The sequence below is a fragment of the Pelecanus crispus genome, chromosome 1 (genome assembly GCF_030463565.1).
Source record: "Pelecanus crispus isolate bPelCri1 chromosome 1, bPelCri1.pri, whole genome shotgun sequence".
In the NCBI taxonomy this organism is placed as follows: domain Eukaryota; kingdom Metazoa; phylum Chordata; class Aves; order Pelecaniformes; family Pelecanidae; genus Pelecanus; species Pelecanus crispus.
The window spans coordinates 39,175,015-39,197,150 of record NC_134643.1 but is presented as its reverse complement, the minus strand read 5'-3'; the positions used below and the strand labels follow the sequence as shown (position 1 = coordinate 39,197,150).

The 22,136-nt window shown below is 45.4% G+C and overlaps 1 protein-coding gene across 1 annotated transcript in view; it reads right to left on the bottom strand.

Annotated features, from left to right (window-relative positions):
* The window catches only part of MSRB3 (methionine sulfoxide reductase B3), an 86,297-nt gene extending 65,369 nt beyond the window's left edge, over positions 1-20,928 (bottom strand). The window contains 3 exon segments of the mRNA XM_075727779.1: positions 169-202; positions 20,723-20,808; positions 20,811-20,928. Coding sequence (XP_075583894.1) covers positions 169-202; positions 20,723-20,808; positions 20,811-20,928 — 238 coding nt within the window.
* Positions 20,929-22,136: the final 1,208 nt, after the last annotated feature.

The following is a 22,136-nucleotide window of genomic DNA, read 5'->3' as shown; positions in this document are numbered from 1 at the left end:
GTTTCCTGCAGCAGAGACACCCATTCCTAAAAGGGCCTTCATTATGCATGACACAACAAGCAGCACCCATTCAACCTGAGGGAAGCCCACAGGCTCGCAGGGCCACTGGCTGGCTCTTTGTCACCAAATGCAGCAGGTTGAATGCAGACATCACTGTGATATCCTCACCAACAAAACCAGAGGCAAAGAACAGGGGCAAGAGCTGAGTAGGGAAGAAAAAGAAAAAAAAAAAGAAAAAAAAAAAAGATGAGAACAAATTAAAACATCAAAAATGTTAAGATACATTCACAGAAAAAACAATGCTTACAATTTTATGAGACCACCACATGGAAGCACAATTCTAAATGCAATTTTCTTAGTACGTTTAGCCCACTTCTGATCCCCCCTTAACATTTTGATACGTATTACGTAGGATTCAGTGAAGCAACTTTCTATGCTACCAAGTGAGAGCGAGGGCGCATTTTACAGGGGGCATTCACAAGGGCTGCTTTAGATACCTGAGAGCAACTCAGGGTAGCGACCTACATGGTCCACAGTGCGGAGGTACGAAGGGAGAAACCTCAGGACCTCAGCTAGATAGCAGGAATCCTGCTTTGAACACCCAGGAATGCGGCGCAGATCAAACAGGCAGGCTTTTCTATTTATTTTTTTTAAAACAAAATCATACTCGGCAACATTTCTGAATGGTGAATGCTGGAAACCAGTCATCGCTAAAAATTATTCTTTTGATGACTTGTTTGAGGAACGTGACATTTCATTGTAATAAACTTGCCAGATATCTTAAAACCACGACTTTTTTTTTTTTTTAAAGGCAGGAAATAATTCGCATTGTAAACTGTCCATGAGATATATTTAAACAATCTTCCGGCCAGTTTAAATATAGCAAACGGAGAGATGGCAGTCGCAAGATTTCATTTTAGAAGGTTTTAATACATGAATACTAATTGTTTCGTTTACCCACGATGGGAAAGAGGAAACGCAGCTGCCTTATAGCCCGGCCATTCATAGCCGCAGCTCGCTTCAGAAGATTATGTGGCATGGGGGACCGGAGCCAGCTCCCGCTGGAGTCAGTAACGAAGCTCTCATGGACTCTGGTGGAAGCAGGATTAGGCCCCAGTGGCTCAGGAGCAGCAGGGCGCGGGTCCCAGCCTCCTGCCAGGTGCCCTCTCCCTTTTGGGAGCATCGCAGCACGGGAGCTGCAGGATGCAGGGTGCAGCAGCGGCCCAGAGCAGGGCTTCGGCCCGGGCCTTTCCCCAACGGGGGAGAAGCTGCCCGCCGTCTCGCCCTGAAGAACAAGCACACAGTCCGCTGCCATACAGACCACCACACCGCCATGGGGTGTATCTGACGGAAACCTGCGCGCACGAACTTTGACTTCTCCGAACCAAAGTGGCTGCGAAACCCAAACATCTCTGCGCTGCTGAACGGCGGCAAAGGCGGGGAGGTGGGCGCTGCACGGCGGGCAGCCCGAGAGAGCCATTTCAGGGAAATAAACATGTCATTGCCACGAGTGACTGCAGAGCTGCTTAAAAAAAAAAAAACCTACAGAGTGACACCCCCACCCCACCCCCCGAGCAGACTACCGGCCGATGAAAGCCCCGAGCTCTGCCCGCAGCCACGCTACGAGCGCGGCTTCGCCGCCGGCGCCCTTCCCCGAGCGGCGGCCAGGGCGGAGGGGCTGAGGGGCGGCGGGGCTGAGGGGGCTGAAGGGGCGGCAGGGCTGAAGGGGCGGCAGGGCTCAGGGGGCGGCAGGGCTGAGGGGGCTGAGAGGGCGGCGGGGCTGAAGGGGCGGCAGGGCTGAGGGGGCGGCGGGGCTGAAGGGGCGGCAGGGCTCAGGGGGCGGTGGGGCTGAGGGGGCTGAGAGGGCGGCAGGGCTCAGGGGGCGGTGGGGCTGAGGGGCGGCAGGGCTGAGGGGGCTGAAGGGGCGGCAGGGCTGAGGGGGCGGCAGGGCTGAAGGGGCGGCAGGGCTCAGGGGGCGGTGGGGCTGAGGGGGCTGAGAGGGCGGCAGGGCTCAGGGGGCGGTGGGGCTGAGGGGCGGCAGGGGCGGCAGGGCTGAGGGGGCTGAAGGGGCGGCAGAGCTGAGGGGGCGGCAGGGCTGAGGGGGCTGAAGGGGCGGCAGGGCTGAGAGGGCGGCAGGGCTCAGGGGGCGGTGGGGCTGAGGGGGCTGAGGGGCGGCAGGGCTGAGGGGGCTGCCGGGCGGAGGGGGCTGAGGGGCGGCGGGGCTGAGGGGGCTGCCGGGCGGAGGGGCCCGCCCGCCGTCATTCGGCGGGAAGCGCGGCCGCCCCGCCGCAGGACAAAGCCGCGCTCCGCCAGCAGCGGCAGCGGGCGCCCCCCGCCGGCGGCCTCGGCCCGGCAGCGATCGGGCCCCGCCGTTAGGCGGCGGCTGGCGGGAGGGTGCCCCGGCCGCCATGACAGCCGGGCCGCGGCCCGCCCGCGGGGCGCCGGGAGCGCTTGGCCCCGCCGGAACGCTCGGCAGCCCGACTCCGGGCTCAGCGGGTTGTTTCAGCCCTTCCGGAGGCCGGCATGCCGAAGGGCGGACGGACAGACCGATCCCTACGCGGCCAGGTCTTTACTGACCCGGCCTGTACCATCTCTTACACGTACTGATGAAGCCTCCCAGAGCAGCCAGGCTCGGGCACCTGAGCAGCACGGCGTCAGGTGAAGGGACGCACCCCGGCGCCTTCTGTCGTGCGGCCCCTCGGCCCCACAGACGCGCTCCTCCGCGGTTCGGGGTTGACCTCCCAGACCAACGCCGCACCCCTGTCCTCCTCTCTCAGGGCCGTAACTCCCTCAAGTGTACGGAGTTTAAAGGAAATTATCTGAAATCCCCAAGGATTAGAAAATAGATCCCACTCGCTTGAAAATGTCAAACATTTCAGCATTCACCAAAATGTTGTTATTTTGCCTCCAGTATTCATAAAGATTCGGAGGATATACAAGTCCTGAAAGCCCAATAAAATATAACTGAGCGTTCATGAAAGTACTTTATTGCGGTTAACGTATTTTATTCATTTATTGCTGACGTTTTGATCGCTATTTTTATTTACTCTCTACGTTACAGCAATGGCCAGTAGTTTCAAGTAGGAGGGGACCTCCTGGTGCTAGGTACTGTACGTACGCGAGCAAAACCCCTGCCACGCGGACCTTACCGACCGAGGTTAAGAACTGCTTGGAAAGAATGAGTAAAGAGAAGAGCAAAGTCAATCTCATTACAGTTAACACCTTTGGCTTGGAGGTGCTTCACACCCTGGTTCCACAAGTACAGGGAACCGGCTGACAGAGGACAACGGCGAGGACCGCAGCGTTGCGCTCCCACCACGCAGACTTCTCACCCTGCGCACATCTTGACTACAGCACTGCAACTCTTCTGGTGGGATGGGTGCTCCATGCAGGGCTCAGTGCAAAACTCACAATCCAGGGAAGGCGATGCTGCTTTTATATGCTACTTTTTGTTGTTGTGGTGGTTTATGAGGTTTTTTTTGCAGGGCAGGGGTGGTTTTTTGGTGGGTTGTTTTGCGGTTTTGTTTTCTGTTTGTTTGGGGTTTTTTGAACATGTGCTGCTTGCTGCACTGCCTGCAACCCCCAGGACACCGCTGGCTCTTCCACAGTTGTCCCCCCATGTCACTAGACCTCTTGGAGCCCCTTCACTGCGCTTCACCCTTTAACCTAGCACAGTGTGGAGCTTTCATCCGCCTGGCTTGCGTAATACGGACACTATGCTCAGAGATAGCTTGTAAATCTTGTAAATATAGATCATACAAATATAGCAGTAACTATGTCCTTAGGGTGGGCTTCAGGAGCCTTTTGCTAGGATGATACACATTGTAACTCCATGACAACCTTCCTTTTAGGATGCTGATATCCTACTATTGACCTATGTTGAAGTACTACCAGCTTTCAAGAGCTTCTATATTGTCAACTGCAAACGTTCAGAAATCACAGGTTCGGCCCCAAAACAAGCACGATTTGTTAAAAAGTAATGTAGGGGGTGTGTCAAATTTGTCCTTCGGAAATTAAGAACTTAGTACATACTCAGGTTATGTTTTCTCAATCTCTGTCTGCAATTAGAGAAATTTCTTTGGGGGAGGGACAATGTGAGAGATTAAATTCTGATATTATCACATCTTGCTTTTAAGAGCTGTAAGGGAAACATCAAGGGTCTCAGGAGCTGATAACACTACTGGTTTAAGTTTTTCCATATTTAGTGTTTTTCCTGACAACTCGGGTCCAGAATTCCTAAAATTACATAAGAATCCCAGCTCTCAAGAAATATGTGAGGTTTTAGCCCTTTACAAGTAAATTAAAAAAATAACACAAATTCTTAAGGGAACAATAATTTTTTTTCCTTGCCCCAATAATGAAACCTTAATAGTGTGAGGCTTCCACATTTTTTCCAATTTCCCTCCCCCACCCCCAAGTCTCTGGCCCCATTTGGAGGGCAGGAAACAATTAGAGATAGGTACACACTAGCCAGAGAGCCAGGCTCTTATGTCAGGAATTTGTATGTCACTGGAAAAAGCAAAAGAGCAAAACTACCGCCATCCTGGAGAAACCCAAACAACCAGAAGTTAGAAGACAGTAAAGGCCTGTGAGTCTTCTATACGCAAGTGTTACATTAACAGTTTAATTTTAATTACTATTTGTTTTGTTAAGCTTCTCCAGTCCAGCAATAATTTCGAACAGTTGCTTTGCAAAGGTTTCATTTATTTATTTATTTTGACATAAATCAAACTATAACCAAATGTTTCACTGATAAACCTTAGTGGAATATTTAATATATACATTTATTCCAGCCTTAGCATTTGGATTTTTTTTTTTTATTTGGCTTTTGCTCAGCTAAAGCTGCTGCCAGTCAGACTCAGCAGACAGAACAGAGCAACCGCTGGGCACTGCAGGAACAAAAAGCGCAGTCTAGAGAGAACCACATGAGCAAGTATTTCACTATACCATGGATTTCTGTGTCTAAGCAGTTATTTACTCCCTAGTCATTTTCCCTTAACATGTCCTCTGCTAATGCCGAAGCCCTTGGTCCCTCCTGCTCCCTGCACTGCACTCGGTAGTTTTTAGGGACTTTTTACTGGTTGCAGTAAATGTCTTAGGTTTGTCATGGTGCGTGCTACGGTGGGTGAGGGTGTGGGGGGGGGTAGAGGCAATGTTTAATGGCTTATAAGGAGATGTTAATGGCGTCTGATCCAATAACCATCACTGAGCTGCCAGCTGTGGCAGGAGACTGGAACACAGGAAAACTTTGCAGCAGGGGGATGAGGACTGCCGGTTATTTATTTGAGAAAGGAGAAGGGAAGAGTTCCAGTTCCCCCTTCCGATCCAAGAAGATCTCTGATCCTGAAACTAGCACCCTTTGCAGTGCACAAAGTATTCTCCTTGCACATGTACACCTCACTACCTGGGCTAACCATCCCTTCTGGCCTGGCCTCCCAACAGCCCGCTAGAACAACAAGGCGGCAGCCTTCAGCCCTCAAAAAAACACATATCCTGTGAATATGCATTTGTGCTTTATAAATGCATTTTCAGACAACTGCATGCTTCAATGCGTTGTACTGTATTTGAAGCATTCAGCACAAAATTGTAAAGGTAACTGACAAAACCTTTGGAAAGTCACCTTTAAAGAGAGGTTTTAGGATCTGGACTTTCATGTGCTGGTACATCCATTGATAATGCAAACAAGGTATCTTCACAAGGTCGCGATTTGCTATTAAAATACCTTGCAAAAGCTCGCTGTCTGATGAGAGTAAAATACTTTAATCATTAACAGTTAACAACATGCAGCAAAACTTCGTAAAGATAATTACAAACAAAAGCTTCTCAAAGGCTTATTGAAGAAGCATAAAACACTTTAAAAGAAGCTAATTGTGTTAGCCTTACAGGTCTACAAAAGTACTGTAGCATTTAACTTGCATACTTGTCTGCATATACTTTTTTCGCCCTCATGCAATACTAGCTTCTCAGTTACAGCCACAGAAATCAGAAGTATTAGACCTGAATTCCCACTTCACTTTTAACACTCTCAGTGAAAGCATGTTCTCCATAGCTGTTTGTGCTGGAATGTGCAAACTGAATGGCAATCCAGTCTACTTTTAGGAAGTTTACATTGTGCCCTGATAAAGGAGGTAATTACTGCCATACCTCATAATATTTGAGTGGAAAACCAGGAAATGTCAAGCTTTAAACTTGAAGTTGGTACTGCTATAAGAAAAGAGCCTAAAAAATGAAGTTCAAAACCTTTTCGCTTCCTTGAATTTTACATATTCTCCTATGCTGGATTTTGGTTTTAAACCCTTCCCATAGCAACTGAGCATATTTATCATAGAAATGCAAACCTAAAATACACACCTTTCTGCAGTGCAGAACACACAGCCTTAACACATAAGAGATTTGTAAGTATCAGTTTGGATGACTCATGCTTTAGGATACTGACAGGTCCAGCCACAGATGTTTTAATGGGCCTTACTCACAGCAATGAACTTTTGTGGAGGAAACAGAAAAGCGTTTAGCCGAGGAGTATATTTAATGTCTTGTAATGGAAAGCACAGCAGCTGTCCCTGCACCTGCAGAGCAAGCAGGGCTGGAGGTGGGCACACCGTGCCTGCCTGGCACACCAAGCACGGCACGCACTGCAGCTGCTCGAGCTCGAGGGGCGCAGGAGGCCCTCCCCGGCCCCACGGCTTCCTCATGGTGCCCACAGGCCAGCCCTCTTTCTCACACGAAATGGGGTAATACGGCCCAGTCTACTAATGTTACTGATGTATCTTCTTTGTATTCTAGCTGGGAAGCTTCAATAGCAGTATCTTCTATATTCATCATTTTAACAGCTGGAGTAGAGGAAGAAGAAAAGTCTGAAGGTTGAGATCAGACAAAGAAATAGAAGAAAGCAGGAAAAGAAGATGAGGATGGATCAGACAGCATGGAAGCACTGCCATCCCTACAGAGGGAACTTACATTCTCACCTGCTCACCCCGACTCCCGCTCCGCGATACACAGTGACAAGCAAAGCCTTAGGGACTAACTCCCTCCATATTCCATCCTTAGGCTGTGTATAAGCTTCCCACTGAGACGAACCAGAGATCTTTTTAGGAGCGCAACCTTTAGTCCAAGCTTTATTCCTGTCGTGGTTTAGCCCCAGCCAGCAACTAAGCACCACACAGCTGCTCACTCACTCCCCCTGCCCCGATAGGATGGGGGAGAGAATTGGAGGAGTAAGAGTGAAAAAAACACTCCTGGGTTGAGATAACAACAGTTTAATAATTGAAATAAAGTAAAATAGTAATGATAATAACAATATAATAACGATAATAACAATAATAATATACAAAGCAAGTGATGCACAATGCAATTGCTCACCACCCGCCGACCGATACCCAGACAGTTCCCGAGCAGCGATTGCTGCCCCCTGGCCAACCCCCTCCCCCCCCCCAGTTTCTATACTGAGCATGATGTCATATGGTATGGAACAGCCCTTTGGCCAGTTTGGATCAACTCTTCTGGCTGTGCCCCCTCCCAGTTTCTTGTGCACCTGGCAGAGCATGGGAAGCTGAAAAGTCCTTGACCAGCATAAGCAGTACTTAGCAACAACTAAAAACATCAGCATGTTATCAACATTCTTCTCCTACTAAATCCAAAACACAGCACTATGCCTGCTACTAGGAAGAAAATTAACTCTATCCCAGCCGAAACCAGGAAAATTACCCAGACTTTGTTCCTCCATCTAACAGAGATGGGATTCCTATAACAGATTTTAGATTATTGTGCAGGCCAAAACAATTATCTTTCCAATAAAAAAACATTAAAATCCTGGAAAATAAACCAGATTTTGAAACCTTTGTGCACAATTCAGCGTAATTTCACTACTTCAATCGCTGAGAAAAAAATATGCTAAGTTAGGAGGTAGGACTCGACGTGTCTGCAAGTTTGCATTTATATTAGAATGGCTACCCAGAATAGAAAAGCGATTTATACTTATAAAAGGAAAACACTACAACTGAGCAGAGAACACAGAGCTGTAATTAATTTTCATTTAATTACCAAATTGAGCTGACATTGCCTCTAGCATCAGCTGCCAAAGATGGGAAGCTCACAGTCCCTTACAGGAATATGGCTTTTTGTATGCTGAACTGGCCACTGCATTGCTCCCCTCTCCAGCTAGCGAAAAACCAGTTTGGCAACAAAGAGGCTGGTGTGCTGGTGTAACTAAAGCCCACAGGTGTGTTCAGGGGCCAAATTAAGAAGGCCTGAGACTCGAGAGGATAATCAAAACAAAGGGTTTTTTGAAGGTTGTAGCCTCCTGAAAAGCGAGAAGGGGAAAAGCGCATTAATGCCTCCCTGTTCTGCAACTGCTCCCATGGAGGAGAGAACTGCGAGGCTGAAGGCTCCTTATTTTACTACTTAACATTTGCACACAGCAGAGCCGCGGTACTGGTCCCCTCCGAACAGCCAAAGGACATGGCCTTGTACAGTGGGGATGAAGAGGACATCCATGCTACACTGAGTACAAGGGGAGGAGGGAGTTAATTAATTCTCCTTTAAGTAATATAAAAGTTAAGAGGGTCCTTGCTCAAGGGACCCTGTCTTTATGGAGGGGTGTAACCTGGAAGGAGATTTCATTAGTGTAGAGACAAGACACTGCCAGCCTTGTGGGCAACAGATGAAATGGAAAAAGTGGAATTGCAAAGAGACAAGAAAAAGCGGAAAGGCCCCAAGGAGAGGAAGAGACCAGACAAGTAAGGAGTCCCCAAAGCCTGGGATGAAAGAGGATCCCTGGCTAAGGGCAGAAGCCAGCGAGTCTGAGCATTGCAAGCACTCACACGTCTGTCATTTGCAGATTGTTTCCCAACAGTTATGACTGGCAATACTTCCCAAAGGAGAGTAAATGTAGGTCAACTGGGATTTCCCCCCCCATCCATTCCTGCTCCTCCCAGATCTGATGCACTAAAATAGCACTGAGCTGCACTTTCGTTTTCCCTGGCTTGGTAGCCTGCCAACATACAGCCCATTCCTTTTACGGCAGTGAGTTTATAACTACAACAGTCATAAACTATTCTTAAATGGGTCTTTTCTGAGAATCATGATCCTTTCAACATCTTGAAAAATATCTGATCTTTTCCATTCCAGGCAGTCCTCTCCAGTGCAGTGATAAAGATTTAATTGCTTCTGGTGCTCAGATGATGAGATACAAGTGTTCGAGAAATAACCTTTTAATTTAACAATTCCTACTGGCAAGCCCAAAACCTTTTTGTGTTGCTCACCAATAAAGAATTCATTTTCAGTACTAACAGAAAAAACAAAGTTTAAAAACTTCTGGGTTACTGTTGTGGACGGAGCTATCCAAGAGGTACCCTAGCACTGAAGACATGACACTTATTTTTACTGTCAGGTCGATTTGAGTATGTACACTCTCCCTCTCCACCAATATTTGCCTTGTCAAGCTTACCAACACGGCAGAGCTAACAAGCTTTCTCTTCTATTTTTAATTCAGGACAAATCCCATGTATCATTTACCAGGACGTGAAACACAACTTTCTTTTTTAGCAGTGAACAGAAGCCATTCAATGAGAATTTCTGTTCTGCTTTTCCAAAAAAACTTCGTAACAGTTTTAACTTCTCAGAGGGGAAAAAACCCCACCAAACTAATTTTGAAGATTAAGCAAATACATCATTTAGAATTGGAGTTCTTTTCAACTGTGTTACACAGTGCTCCATAACTCAGCAAAGTTCTTCCTCAGCTTACAAAGCTTATTTGCCTGGGTAACGATACACAATAGAAACGTGATACTAGCCATCTCTCTTAGGTAGAATAGCTCATAAAATTAAGCCTCCAGCTGAGAATCGGTATGATTTAACAGGACTTCCAACCTTAAGCATCAAAAAAGTACACTCTTTTGACAAGAGCATTGTCTCACTCATTCCTAAAATGAGACGAGTGAAAGCCAGCCCCGCAGCAGTTTGCTGAGCGTGCACTCCTGTCCCACACAGCACAGATGGGCTGCAGCGCAGGAGGTGTGAAGGAAGCTGCCGCTTCTGTTGCACAGAGAAGCTGAACTCTGAAACATCGCAGATGAGTTTAATTTGATGACCCTGTTTTATGAGGCACTGTAAGGAAATGTAGAAATGACACTTACTAGTCCACTGAAGGAGACAAGGTCCCTGGACACATCAGAGCTAAAAACAGTTGCGATTTCAGCCATGGTTTTGGCCTCTGATTCAATGAGCTCTCAGAGTAAAATCTGGATCAGGGAATAAAAAAACCCAAAGAAACAATGCTCCCTGCCACAGAAGCAAACTAAAGCATCTCCAATGCAGGATCAGATGCCATGGGGTTATTACAGTGTATATAGGAAATTACCAACAAATAATCAGTAAGTCTATGGCCAGCAGATTTTTAAGATATTTAAAACTCTTTCAACTGAAAAAGTGGTTGGTGCTAATATCCATCTACATGTATATGCACATAATGTGCTTATAAATGCCATGCACTCTACTAGAAAAATTAATTTCTAGCGCAAAAGAGATGCATAGACCCACATCCTACCCAGACATCAGCCCGTGTCATTTCATTCAGCATTCAATTCTTCAGCACAAACCATTTGAAAGCCGAATTATCTCCCCATATTTTTAAAATTTACTACACGAGAAAATGTAATTTTTAGATTAGACCGTGAACCAGACCTGAGTATTGTCTCATATTCCGTGAAAAACCTTGTAAGTAAAGCACGGGGTTTGTAAAATTTAGTTATGATCTCTCTGTTAGCTAGCATAACTGCATTTCAGACCAGTTCAGGTTGGTTGTTTCTTTTTTTATCATCCCAGCTACTAGAAAAGCATTCTGAGTTAAAGACATCATAGCTGTCAATCTCTCCCAGCAGTCTCCCTTACATGGAAATTTTCTACGTGGCTTTCTCTAAAAGCCAATACCGCTCATCACCACAGAGAGGAGCCATCTCCCTTTCATAAAATTAGATATTACACAGCGTCATGACTTATCCTTCAAGCAACATCCTTCAAATAACATCCTCAGCACACAGAAGTCTGTGCCTATGTCAACAGAATAAAAGCACTCTTTAAAAATGTACCTTTGATCACACAGATTGTGTCATGATGGTATGCAGAGCAGCCTTATGAATATACAAGAAAACCTCAGCCTTCTATCCAAAAATAGCTTAAAAGAATACAGCATGAAGAAATTCTGATACTGCACAAAAAAACATAAAAGAAAGGCTTATACACTGTAATAGTAATATTAACCACCCTAAACCAAAGAACCTTTATGCAGTTGAAAAAAATTAAAATAATATCTAATCTGTACCAAAATTAAAATTCCATCAAGTAAAACAGACATTTTTAAGTCTTCCCTAGTCAGAGATGTACTTTTATTTTTATGAATAGCAGTGAGAAGACACTACAGCAAATAAGCAAAGAGTATTTATCTTTATACTTTAAATCTTCTTTGAACTTACAGTACCATCAGAGTTAATACTGAATGTCAGTGACTGAAAAGTGAGAGAACAAAGAAAACTGTTTCTGTCCTAACAGCAATACATTTGATTCAAATACAAAGATTATTTGATTTTAAACCACTGCCCAAGGTGGATTAATTGAACAAAAACCTTTATTTAAATTTCTGTAACATCATTTTCTTAAAACAAATCTTCACTTGGTTAGACTATCATTAAGTATGTTGTTTAGCAAAAAATATGTAACTTTACACAAAATTTTCTGCCACTATTTAATAACCAGGATTATACATACATCTCCCTGTATTTAGGTAATTACAGGGATAAAAACATTCATTCAGGACTCTTTCTCCTTCTCACAAGAGAAAATGTCCAAAGACAAACTTTTTTCAATGTTACTTGGAATCTCTGTAAGCTGAATTCCCATTTGCATTGCAGTGTAGTTTAAAAATGCAAAAACATAGCATTTTATTTTTCTCAATTACCTAAATATATTTACACTGGATGTGTGGCACAAGCCTCTGCACTTCCAGGCATCCTAAAACTATTTTTCAATTCATGAACAACAGAAGTATTCATTCTAGCTAAATATATTACTGTAAAACCTGCTTTGATTACTTCCCTTCTCTTTAATTCTCTCTCAAGTGCCCAGAAAGCGAAGGTGTCTCTTCCACCTCTTTTAATTGACTGAAAATATTTATTAAACCTTACATTTTTTTCAATCCACATTTCCCAGCCCTAAATGCATTCGAAAGATGGAAACACTCGTCCTAGCCCCCAGCGGCAGGGGCCAGGGCTGCCCGTGCCCGGGCAGCTGGCTCACGGGGTAGGCACGCCGCTCAGTTCAGCTCGTCTCGTTTGGAGGGTCACGGAGGAAGAAGGCAGCTGCCAAGTTCATTCTCCTCTTCCCTCAGCCTTTTGTTAGGCTTTGTAGCTGAGCTTCCCATCTGGATCAATACTGGAAGATAAATTTGGATGTTTTCTTTGCATAATCTGTTCTCAAAAGTGACATCTGTTCCACTTTCTTCAGCAGAGGCAGCAGCATGGCACTCGCAGGCAGCCCCCTCCTGCCAAAGCCTGCTGTCAGGAACTTCATTACGCCTTGCCCCTAAATCCAGATTGTTTCTGTCCTACTCGGACCCAAGCTCCAAAAAAGAAAATTCTACAATTAAAACACTGGGAGTCCCTCTTTCCCCTCTTGGTCCTGACACTTCACAGCACTCTCACTAACATGTTAGAAATTCCTCAGTGACTCAGCCATGCCCCCACGGCATCCTTGGTCCCCAGCACAGGATCGTTCCCCTCCCACGATTCACTTCAGTGCATCTCAGGGCTGAGCGTGCAAGCCTTCAGCACCCCTCATCAAAACAAAATTACAAAGGACATACCAGCTCTACGTCTACCTTAATGCTTTTTGAAACAATAATTACTGGTTAGAATTCTGATATATGTTTGGTATGTTATTGTTATAGCATTGGTATATACGTACAGAAAGATTCTCATTTCTCTTACATTTATATGTGTATTTAAATAGATATTCACAGATACAACTTATCTAGATGCTTGGAAATTTTATGTAGTTGCTAGGCAAAACAAGGAAGAAAATTAATAAACGATAAGCTATGATCAGTTAAGCCCATCTGCAAATTTCACTATTTGTAACCCAATACAAAGAAAGCAACACACACAACAGATTATCAGGTTGGAAATAGGCTGACTGCTCAGATGACCTTCCACAGCAGCGTATTTGAGGGATTTTTTAAAAAACAACGGAGGTAATCATCTGAAGTAGTTGCAGTGACTAATTTCAAACCGTTGAAATCTGTTGCACAGAACTTCCTCTGCACACAAATTGTCAGTGGAGCACGACAGTCACTTGGATCTGTAATGAACTATCTTGCCCATGAAGATGCTGAAGCTGCATTTTTTTTGAGAGCAAGCTTTATCAAAATCTATCAAGCTTTCCTTCTCACTCTTAGGAACTCACTTCAGGTGCTTTAGGTGGATAAATATGAGACTGACTATCAGAAATTAGGTACACCAATGTTGAATCACTATATTCCTGGACGATGGAGCCATCTTGTGTGTCTGCAACCTTTGAGGTTGCTCTTCCTCCTCTGACAGGTTAGGAAATTTATCCTACAGTGTTTGGGAAACAAGCTGGGGCAATCGTTCAGAAAAGAGCAAGCACCTTTAGAGGATTTTTGAAAGGCTTTTGCTTTTCCAAAAAGCTCAGGAGTAAGCTGACAATGTCCATTTTTAAAAAGGGAGAAAAGAGCAACTGGTGAACTACAGGATCATAGAATCACAGAATTGTTTAGGTTGGAAAAGACCTTTAAGATCATCCAGTCCAACCATTAACCTAACATTACCAAGTCTACCACTAAACCAATTAAGGGTAGCGTAGCAATTTCATGTTTCCTGGCTTGGTGGCTGGATTACTTTTAATGAAAGCAAAAACTAGGAATCATTAAGGTTGGAAAGGATCTCTAACATCATCAGTCCAACCATCGACCCAACACCACCATGTCCACTAAACCATGTCCCCAAGTGCCACGTCTACTCGTTTTTTGAACACTTCCAGGAATGGTGACTCCACCACCTCTCTGGGCAGCCTGTTCCAATGCTTGACTACCCTTTCCGTGAAGAAATTTTTCCTAATATCCAATCTAAATCTCCCCTGGCGCAGCTTCAGCCCATTTCCTCTTGTCCTATTGTTAGCTTCTTGGGAGAAGAGACCAACACCCACCTCACTACAACCTCCTTTCAGGTAGTTGTAGAGAGCAATAAGGTCTCCCCTCAGCCTCCTCTTCTCCAGGCTAAACAATACATGACCATAAGCCTACCTTCAACACCCAGAAAGCTTTTGAAACAAATTACTAAACAATCCATAAATAGGCAACTGAAAATGAGAAAACAATAAGCTGCCAAGATGGACTTGCTAAAATCTAACCCCATCAACCAACATACTTTCCTTCTTTCCTCCTATTCTACAGGCAGCAGGAAAGCAGTAAGTCCAACAGATCTCAAATATAAAATACTTTTTGACAGAGCAAACTGGAAAAGCACCTTCCTTCTGGATCAAGGTCCTATAATATGGGTGCAGAGCTGCTTGAAAAAACACACTCATTCAGTGCTTCTACTGACTAGGGTCAAAACCTAGCACATAGTCTTACTAAAACTGCAGAGACACCAACCTGCAAGGAGTGTGAAACACTCTGAAGAGCCGAGCAGAACTCACGACAGTCTTAATAAATTGGAGAAATGAAATTCAATACAGTCCAAGTACAAAGAACCACATTTGGACTTCAAAAGGAATCCTCAAATGCACAAAACCAAAAGGAAGACTGCCAGACCAGCAGCAGTACTGCACAAAAGGATGTCAAGGTTACAGTGACAATAAATGGAAGCCAACAGTGTGAAACTAGTTAAAAAAAAAAAAGGGGAGGGGGGGCAAATGACAATCTGGAGTTTACTGAGAAGCGAAGCATAATACATAATAGCAGGTGGCGGGGAGGAAATCTGCTCTCCTCAGCAGCAGTGAGGTATCAGCTGGAATACCCTGCTGGTTTGGGGCACAGGACAGAGACAATTGAGGAATGTCCAGAGGAGAAATAAAAAAAGAGTGGTTCTGTTTCATCTACAAGAGTGACTGTGGAGATGGGATAATGCTCTGAAAACCTGCATCTTGTCTTAAACAGCGTTACATCACTCAGCTATTACACTGTCTATATTACTGTCATAGTTATTACTTGACTGTCATTAGAGAAAAATGTAGTACTCTGTAATTCATATGTAACAGAGCAACAAAAAAAGGCTTGTTTTCCCCCAGACAGCTACTGTATTTCACATTTTAAAGGACTTCACAGGCAGAGTCTTAATATCTTGCAAAGTATCTGTTGTAATCCCTCCCAGCATGGTTCAACAACCGCTAAAATAGTTTGGTACAATCCAGCACCTTTCTTGAGCTCAGAGGCAAGTAGCAAAGCTGCCTTGTGGTTTCGGATGAGGGAAGCCAGGTTCTGTAGAAGATTAGAAACCAGCAGCGTCCGGTGGGTCCCTTCCTGAGTGAGCCACTGATTTGCTACAGAAGTCGGTAGAGATCTGGTCCCTTACATGCACTTGCTTTTAAGTAAAAGCAAGAGCACACAGAACATGTATGTACACAGACAATTTGGTTTCTCTTATGAAAAGAGATGTTAAAAGGTGTGTTGTCAGCACAGAGTATTTTTTCCACTTTATATTCAAAAGACCTAATGAAACACTGATTTTAATCCTGAAAAAATTAGGAAAAAATGAGGATACAGTCTAAAAGTACAGTTCCCACAGCAAGCAGTTAAATACTAAGGCTTTGACCAACAGGGCTGATTTTCTGCAGCCATTCGAAACCAGAGATGACAAAGCTACAGAAAACCCAAATTGCTTTATTTGTGGAGTTTCCAAATTTGCATCTCAGGGCTTTAACTTCACACAGTTGGCTGATCCACCTCAACTTTTCCGCCTGTCCTGGAGCTGGCAACCTATGCATCTGTTCCTGTCTTACTCCCTTCACTCCCTCAAACTCATGCTATGGCTACTGATGGTGCTGTTGGTGTGAAGGAGTAAAAGCCTAATCAATCTGATCTGCAAACCTTGGTTTCAGCATCATTAAGACTGGATCAGTGCACTGCCGGATCACTCATTAGTACAAATTCGACTTGAACTGGGTGTAAGCCGTGACTGCTCGTCATCAGGACACATGAGGGATCTGCATTGGTTTTATGTTTTAATACCAAGCTCCCTCCCAGCAGCAGGATGTTGACAATCTGACCCAGGTGGCAAAGCCTGCTTGTACAAAGTTAACCATTTTTCTTAGCCGATTTGAGCAAGTACAGTAACTTTACATCAAACCAATGCTTGCTCTTGAACCAGCTGCAGGAAACCCAAGGCCAGACTCACTGTGCTGTCAAACACCTGCTGCATGAACTGAAAGGGACATCCATGCGGCTCTCACCCCAGCCAACCCACCACACAGGTCCTCGAAGTGGTTAAAATCACCTACACTCTGCACGTGCGCAGCTGGAGGCAGAGCCTTGCCTGCGGATTTCCTCGAGAACCACACACCGGGGAACAGAGAGGAACAAGGGCAGGGCAATCCCTCAGCCAGACTGAACACTTTCTGGGCTGTTTTCTTTTGGCGAAGACTGGCATGGATCACTTCCCCAGGAAGCTGCTAGGGTTCCTTGTGTTGATTTTTTTTTTTCCATTTTCATTGTGCGGTTGGAGTGAAAGCGGTGGCATTTGGCAGCTACTTTCCATCAGCGCTATTGTTACTCCCTGGCAGTACGGATTTGTTTTCCATCAGGTGAAATGCAAAGGCGTTGTCCCTGTTCAGAAGAACATAGAGTTAAAGAGACCCCTGGGGAAATGCCATTCTTGGATGTGGTAACACTTCCCAAAAAAACAATGTGTTAGCACACTATGTACGTTTCACTAAGCTGCTGCCCACATTTCAACAAATCATTAATCCCCATGTTCAGATGCTGCAGAAAGGAAAGAGCAAACTGGGGAGCTCTGCAGAAGTCCGGTCCTTAGATTTTGTCTGCGCAACACTCAAAAGCTGAATCACGTTTAAATGCAAAACTTACTGGAAAGATCATTTCCACTGCTCAACCTAAATAAAGAAGTACTTACGCTATTAATCATATTACAAAACAATACTAAACTATAACTTAAGTGTGTGAAGACAGCAAAACCATATTAGCACCTTCTAAGTTTAAGCATTGTTCTTGCCTGTTTTGGGCGAGTATCATTCAATTCCTCAGGTCTTAAAAGTCCTTACTGAAAAAAGCCTCTTTATTCCCAGCACCAGTTGCTAGATTGTGTGGTTTGCACATAATGCTATTGGAATTGAGGTTGCTAAATGAGAACCAGAAGGCTGGAGCTAAGCAGATAAATTATAACTTCCAATTACCTCACCATAACTGGGGTTCCCAAAGAATTCTTCTACCCTGTTTTCAGACAAAACATAAGGATCACCATCTTCACAGATTAAGGACACAAAAATGCCCGTTAAAACCCAGAATGACATTCTTCATCTTCTGGTAGAAGTTAATGATGCAATATGTGCTCCCTTCCTTTCCTTAAGTGGCTGGTTAGAAATCACTTTTAAAACACTGCTAGTTGGTTACACAAATTTCCATGGAGGAGGACTTAAATCTTTAGGTTTGTGCCTTTTTTAGCTAGTACATATTAATAGTTTACTGAGAACCTAAGATCATTCTGAGGCAAATGAAGTATCTGAAAAGATAGTAATATAATCCTACAGGAGCGACAAGAGTGAGGGAAGGGGAAGTTAACCTCTAGCTACTTCTTACTCTATGAGACACTAAAAAAGAAAAATGCCCCAAAAGCTGGCAGTTTTTTTGTTATGCTTTAAAGACCTCTGGCTTGTGTAGAGAAAGTAGCCTCTAAATAACTCCATGTATGGACACAATTATTCCAGAGCAAGAAACACCCTATTTCCATCTAACCTTGGAGTCTGTTCCAAGATAAGCATTCCGACTTCAGAGTTACTCGGGGAGAGATAAAACCATACTCAACTTTATTCTACAGTAATTCCTAAACACACCATCATAAATACACAAGGAATTTGAGGGTCCATTTTTCTGGGGGTCTTTTGGCTAAAGGAACCCTTAAACAAATCAGGGCTAGACCAAGCTATAATTAGGCTGATAGTTTATCCCACTTTCCCATCAGCTAAAGCCTCCACAGCTTAAGTTCACAGCCTGGGTGCTGCCGAAACTGCAGCTTTTAATGAAAAAAGAAAAAGAACAGAAAGGGTAAAAGAGAGTCATATTCCCTACCTATGACTAATATAATGGTGCATGTAGGTTAAGAGTTGCTCTGTAATGAGGACACACTCACTTGAATTATGCAGCTCAACAGAGCTATCTCAAAATTGGATGGCTTTACTGCATCGCTGGCTTGTAGCAATGCCAGTCAGATGCAGACAGGCAGACTTCTTAACCTTCTGGCTGAGAAGATTAAATCCTTAACAGAGTGCTCTCTTCTCTCCCCCTTCTCCCTCCTATTCCCCCATCTTTTAAAATAAATAACAAAGGAACCTTTAACAATCCACTTAAAAGGGAAATTTCATTTTCTAGCATTTCTAATGTAATAAATAGGCTGGACCTCCAGTGATACAGAAACAAGTATCATCTTACAAAGCCGACAAAACGTGAGTAGGTAAACAAGATCCTCCCATACCTTCATAAATATCAGGGCAAAGGACCAAATATCTTCCTCATGTGCAAGTTTCCCTTATCGAACAGCTGTAAGGAATTCTTACGGTATGTACAAACACAAAAATCTGTATTGACCAAATCCCTGTGAGAGTGTGTAACCACCACCACTTGGAAAAATAAGCAAGGTCATTCAGTCAAAAGATTTTATTTTGTCAAGGATCAATTGCTTTATATGGCTTTGCTACCGAATATAGAAACATTACCCCATATACAAAGGCACTGTTTTTAAAGATTGTGCTTTTGGGGGAAAAACAGAATTATTTTTTCCTCCTGAAAGATCTTTTCAAATGTGTATTATAAAGATCCAAAGAACGTCAGACAGGAAAAGGACCAACCGACCGCATTCTGGACTGAACTATGCATGGCTTAACTCCACTAACTTTAGTGGTTTTGAGAAATCAATGCAGAACTTTATTAAAAAAAATGTATCTTCTTTCATCTCAGAATTCTAGGATTATTTAGTAACTCTGCTTAAGCTATTCACCATATTTAATTCTCTACATAAATTTTAAAAGACAATTAAGAAATACTGTTCTAAAATAAGCCTTGTCTACAGCAAGGCAGGGGATTCTTTTAGAAACTATGAGCAAACGTCTGATTAAGATGACAAGCCACATGGAAACTACTTCCAGAATCAGACTTAAAGGGCACTGTTACCAACCAAATTTGGCAGACAAGGAATCATGACGAACTGCAAAGGCATGCAGCAGCGCAATAAAAAGTTGGGAATCATCAGCAAATAAGACGGCAAGCAGTTGTGTCAATTCAGCGAGGGCAAGAACATAAACTGGACAAATTCTAAGCGTTAAACACTGGATTCAGATGAATGGCACTGCGCCATAGTGGGAGTGGAGCTGACTCTTCCATTTACAGACCGCTTGCCATAAACAAGCCGTATCGGTAAGGCAAAGTATCTGCCTCTTGCAGATATCTCATTCTGACATCTATCTTTCATGAGCGCACAGTTTCAGAACCATTTTAATAGTAACAACGGGATGCTTAAAAGAAGTAAAAGCATGACACATATAAGGCTCTATGCTTTCCTAAAAGCTGTGTTTAAGGTCAGAACTCTTAAGAGAGATCTGACGTTTATCGCTAGATAACAGTAGGCATCTAGCCTTATCTGTAGATATCCATCGTTAGACTTGGTATTTTTAATACAGAGTTATCCCTATTTAAGATCACTGTGCCTTCAGACAGTCTTTACGCTAAGGGGATGAAGACTGGAATTTCAGCCCAAGCAGAAAAGCCAGTATTTATAGCAAATTTGTCAAATATTACAGGCAGCTTAGTTGAGTCTCATTTCTATTCCCAGGAACATTAAGATGCACCAAGTACAGCTACATTAACTTGGAAAGGGGACAGTAAGAAATAAATTATGCTTTATTCTTTGCGCCGACCGTGTTTGTCAGCAGCATAACAGAAAACAAACCCAGCGAGCGAGCACACTGAGCTCCCTCGGAAAAATACGACCGAATTCCCAAAGCGTATGCGAAGTTTAAGCTCCTTTTTTGACCAACGAAGCGCAATTTCCCGAGCAGGCAACCGCAGCAGAACCGAACTAATTTCGCGCTCGGCCAAGCACCGCTTCGCCAAGCCAGCTATTCCGCTGTACACCCCAGAAACTATTTACCTCGTCGCTGAGCCAGAAGCGGCAGCTACAGCAAGGGACACCCGCAGCTGTGGCGGCCACCGGGCCGCGATGAAGGGAGGGCGAAGCCTGGCCGGGGGCTCGCTCCGCGGAACGGGGATCACCCCCCGCCCCGACCCCCGCCCCGCCGCCGGCAGGGCCCGGGGGGTGCCCCCTCGGCGGGGAGCCGCTCCCCGCTCCCCGCCCGCCGCCGCCCCGGCAGGTGCGGCCCGGCCCCCCGCGCCGCCGGGGCCGCTCCTCCCCTCGCCCCCGCCGCAGCCCCCGGCCCGCCCGCCCTCCCCGCGGCGCGGCGGCCAGCAGGCCGGCGGCGGGGCTCCTACCTGCGGCTCCTGCGGCGGCCGCCAGCGCCAGGCAGAGCGCGGAGAGGAGCGGCGGCAGCGGCGGCGCAGCGCGCATGAGGAGAGGCCCGAGGGAGCGAGCGGCCCCGGCCCCCCCCCGCCCCCCGGGATCGCAGTGACGGGCCCGCCGCCCGGGGAGCATGACGGGAAATTCCTGGGCACCGGCGGCCAACGCCAAATATGAACATAGAGCCGGGGAGACACCCGCCGCCCGCCCGGCACGGCGGAGCGAGCGGGGAGGCGGCCGCCGCCGGCGCCGCTGCAGGGGGGCGGCCTCCGCCCAGGCGGCCGGCGGGGAGGGCCGGGACCCCGTCCCGCCACCGCAGCGCGCCCGCCTCGAACGAAGGGTGCGCTTGGGAAGGGGCAGGCGAGCCGCTTTTCGCCTTTATTTTAAAAATAAGGTTGCGGGGGGGGCGGGGGGGAGCGGGGCGCAGAGCCCCGCCGCGGGCCGGGCCTACCTGCGCGGCGCCGGCCCACGGCCCCCGCCGGCGGGCAGAAGCCGGGGGGCTGACCCAGCTTTGGCACAGGCAGCGAAATTAAGGCGGCTCCGAATGCCCACCTCGGACACCTAAAAAAAAAAAAAAAAAAGGGGGGGGGGGGGGGGAAGGAAGGAGAGAATTACAGCAAAATTCTCCCTCCTCCCCCTCCCCTCCCACAGGGAAGAGCTAAAAGTGAGCAGGGCAACTGCCTGTAAATGGTGGACTGACCCCACAATCCTTCAATACACATCATCACTAAAACAACGTTAAAACAGCACAGTATAAATGTAGTGACAGGAAAAAAAAAAAAAAAAAAAGAAAAGAAAAAGAATCTGTGTTTTCTGTCAGACCATCAAAATCCCTTTGAGGGCTTTCTCCATCTCAAAATACAAGGAATACGCTGAAAACACAAGGCTAAGGCTCTTCACCTCTGTCACCTAACAGGTCAGGCAGCCTCCCTTGGACTTGGAAATCAAGGTGATGCCTCTGCGCTCCCTGTGTACAAAACCCAGACAAATTTCAAGCTGACAGACAGTGAAGTGAAGCTCAGTTGTGTATTGCAGCTCACGGTAGCACTTGTTCAGCTTCAAATCCTAACAAACATTAAAACTTAGTTGTCTATGATGGATTAATCTCCCCACCACCCCCAGATGAAGAAAGTATTTGAGTCAGATACATCCAAATATCTAGAAGGTGAGACACATATAAAAACCCCTAATAAACCTTTAATTAGAGTTTGGTTTGGTTTTTTTGTTTGTTTTTACAGGACAGGGCGACAAATTACAACAAACATCTGATTTTTCTCAAATGTTCAGGTATTATACACATTCCCATCTGTCTTGCAGGAAGGGATATTGGTCAACTTAACAGTTTAAGGTAAAATAAGCTGCATAATAGTACATATTACAATAATAAAA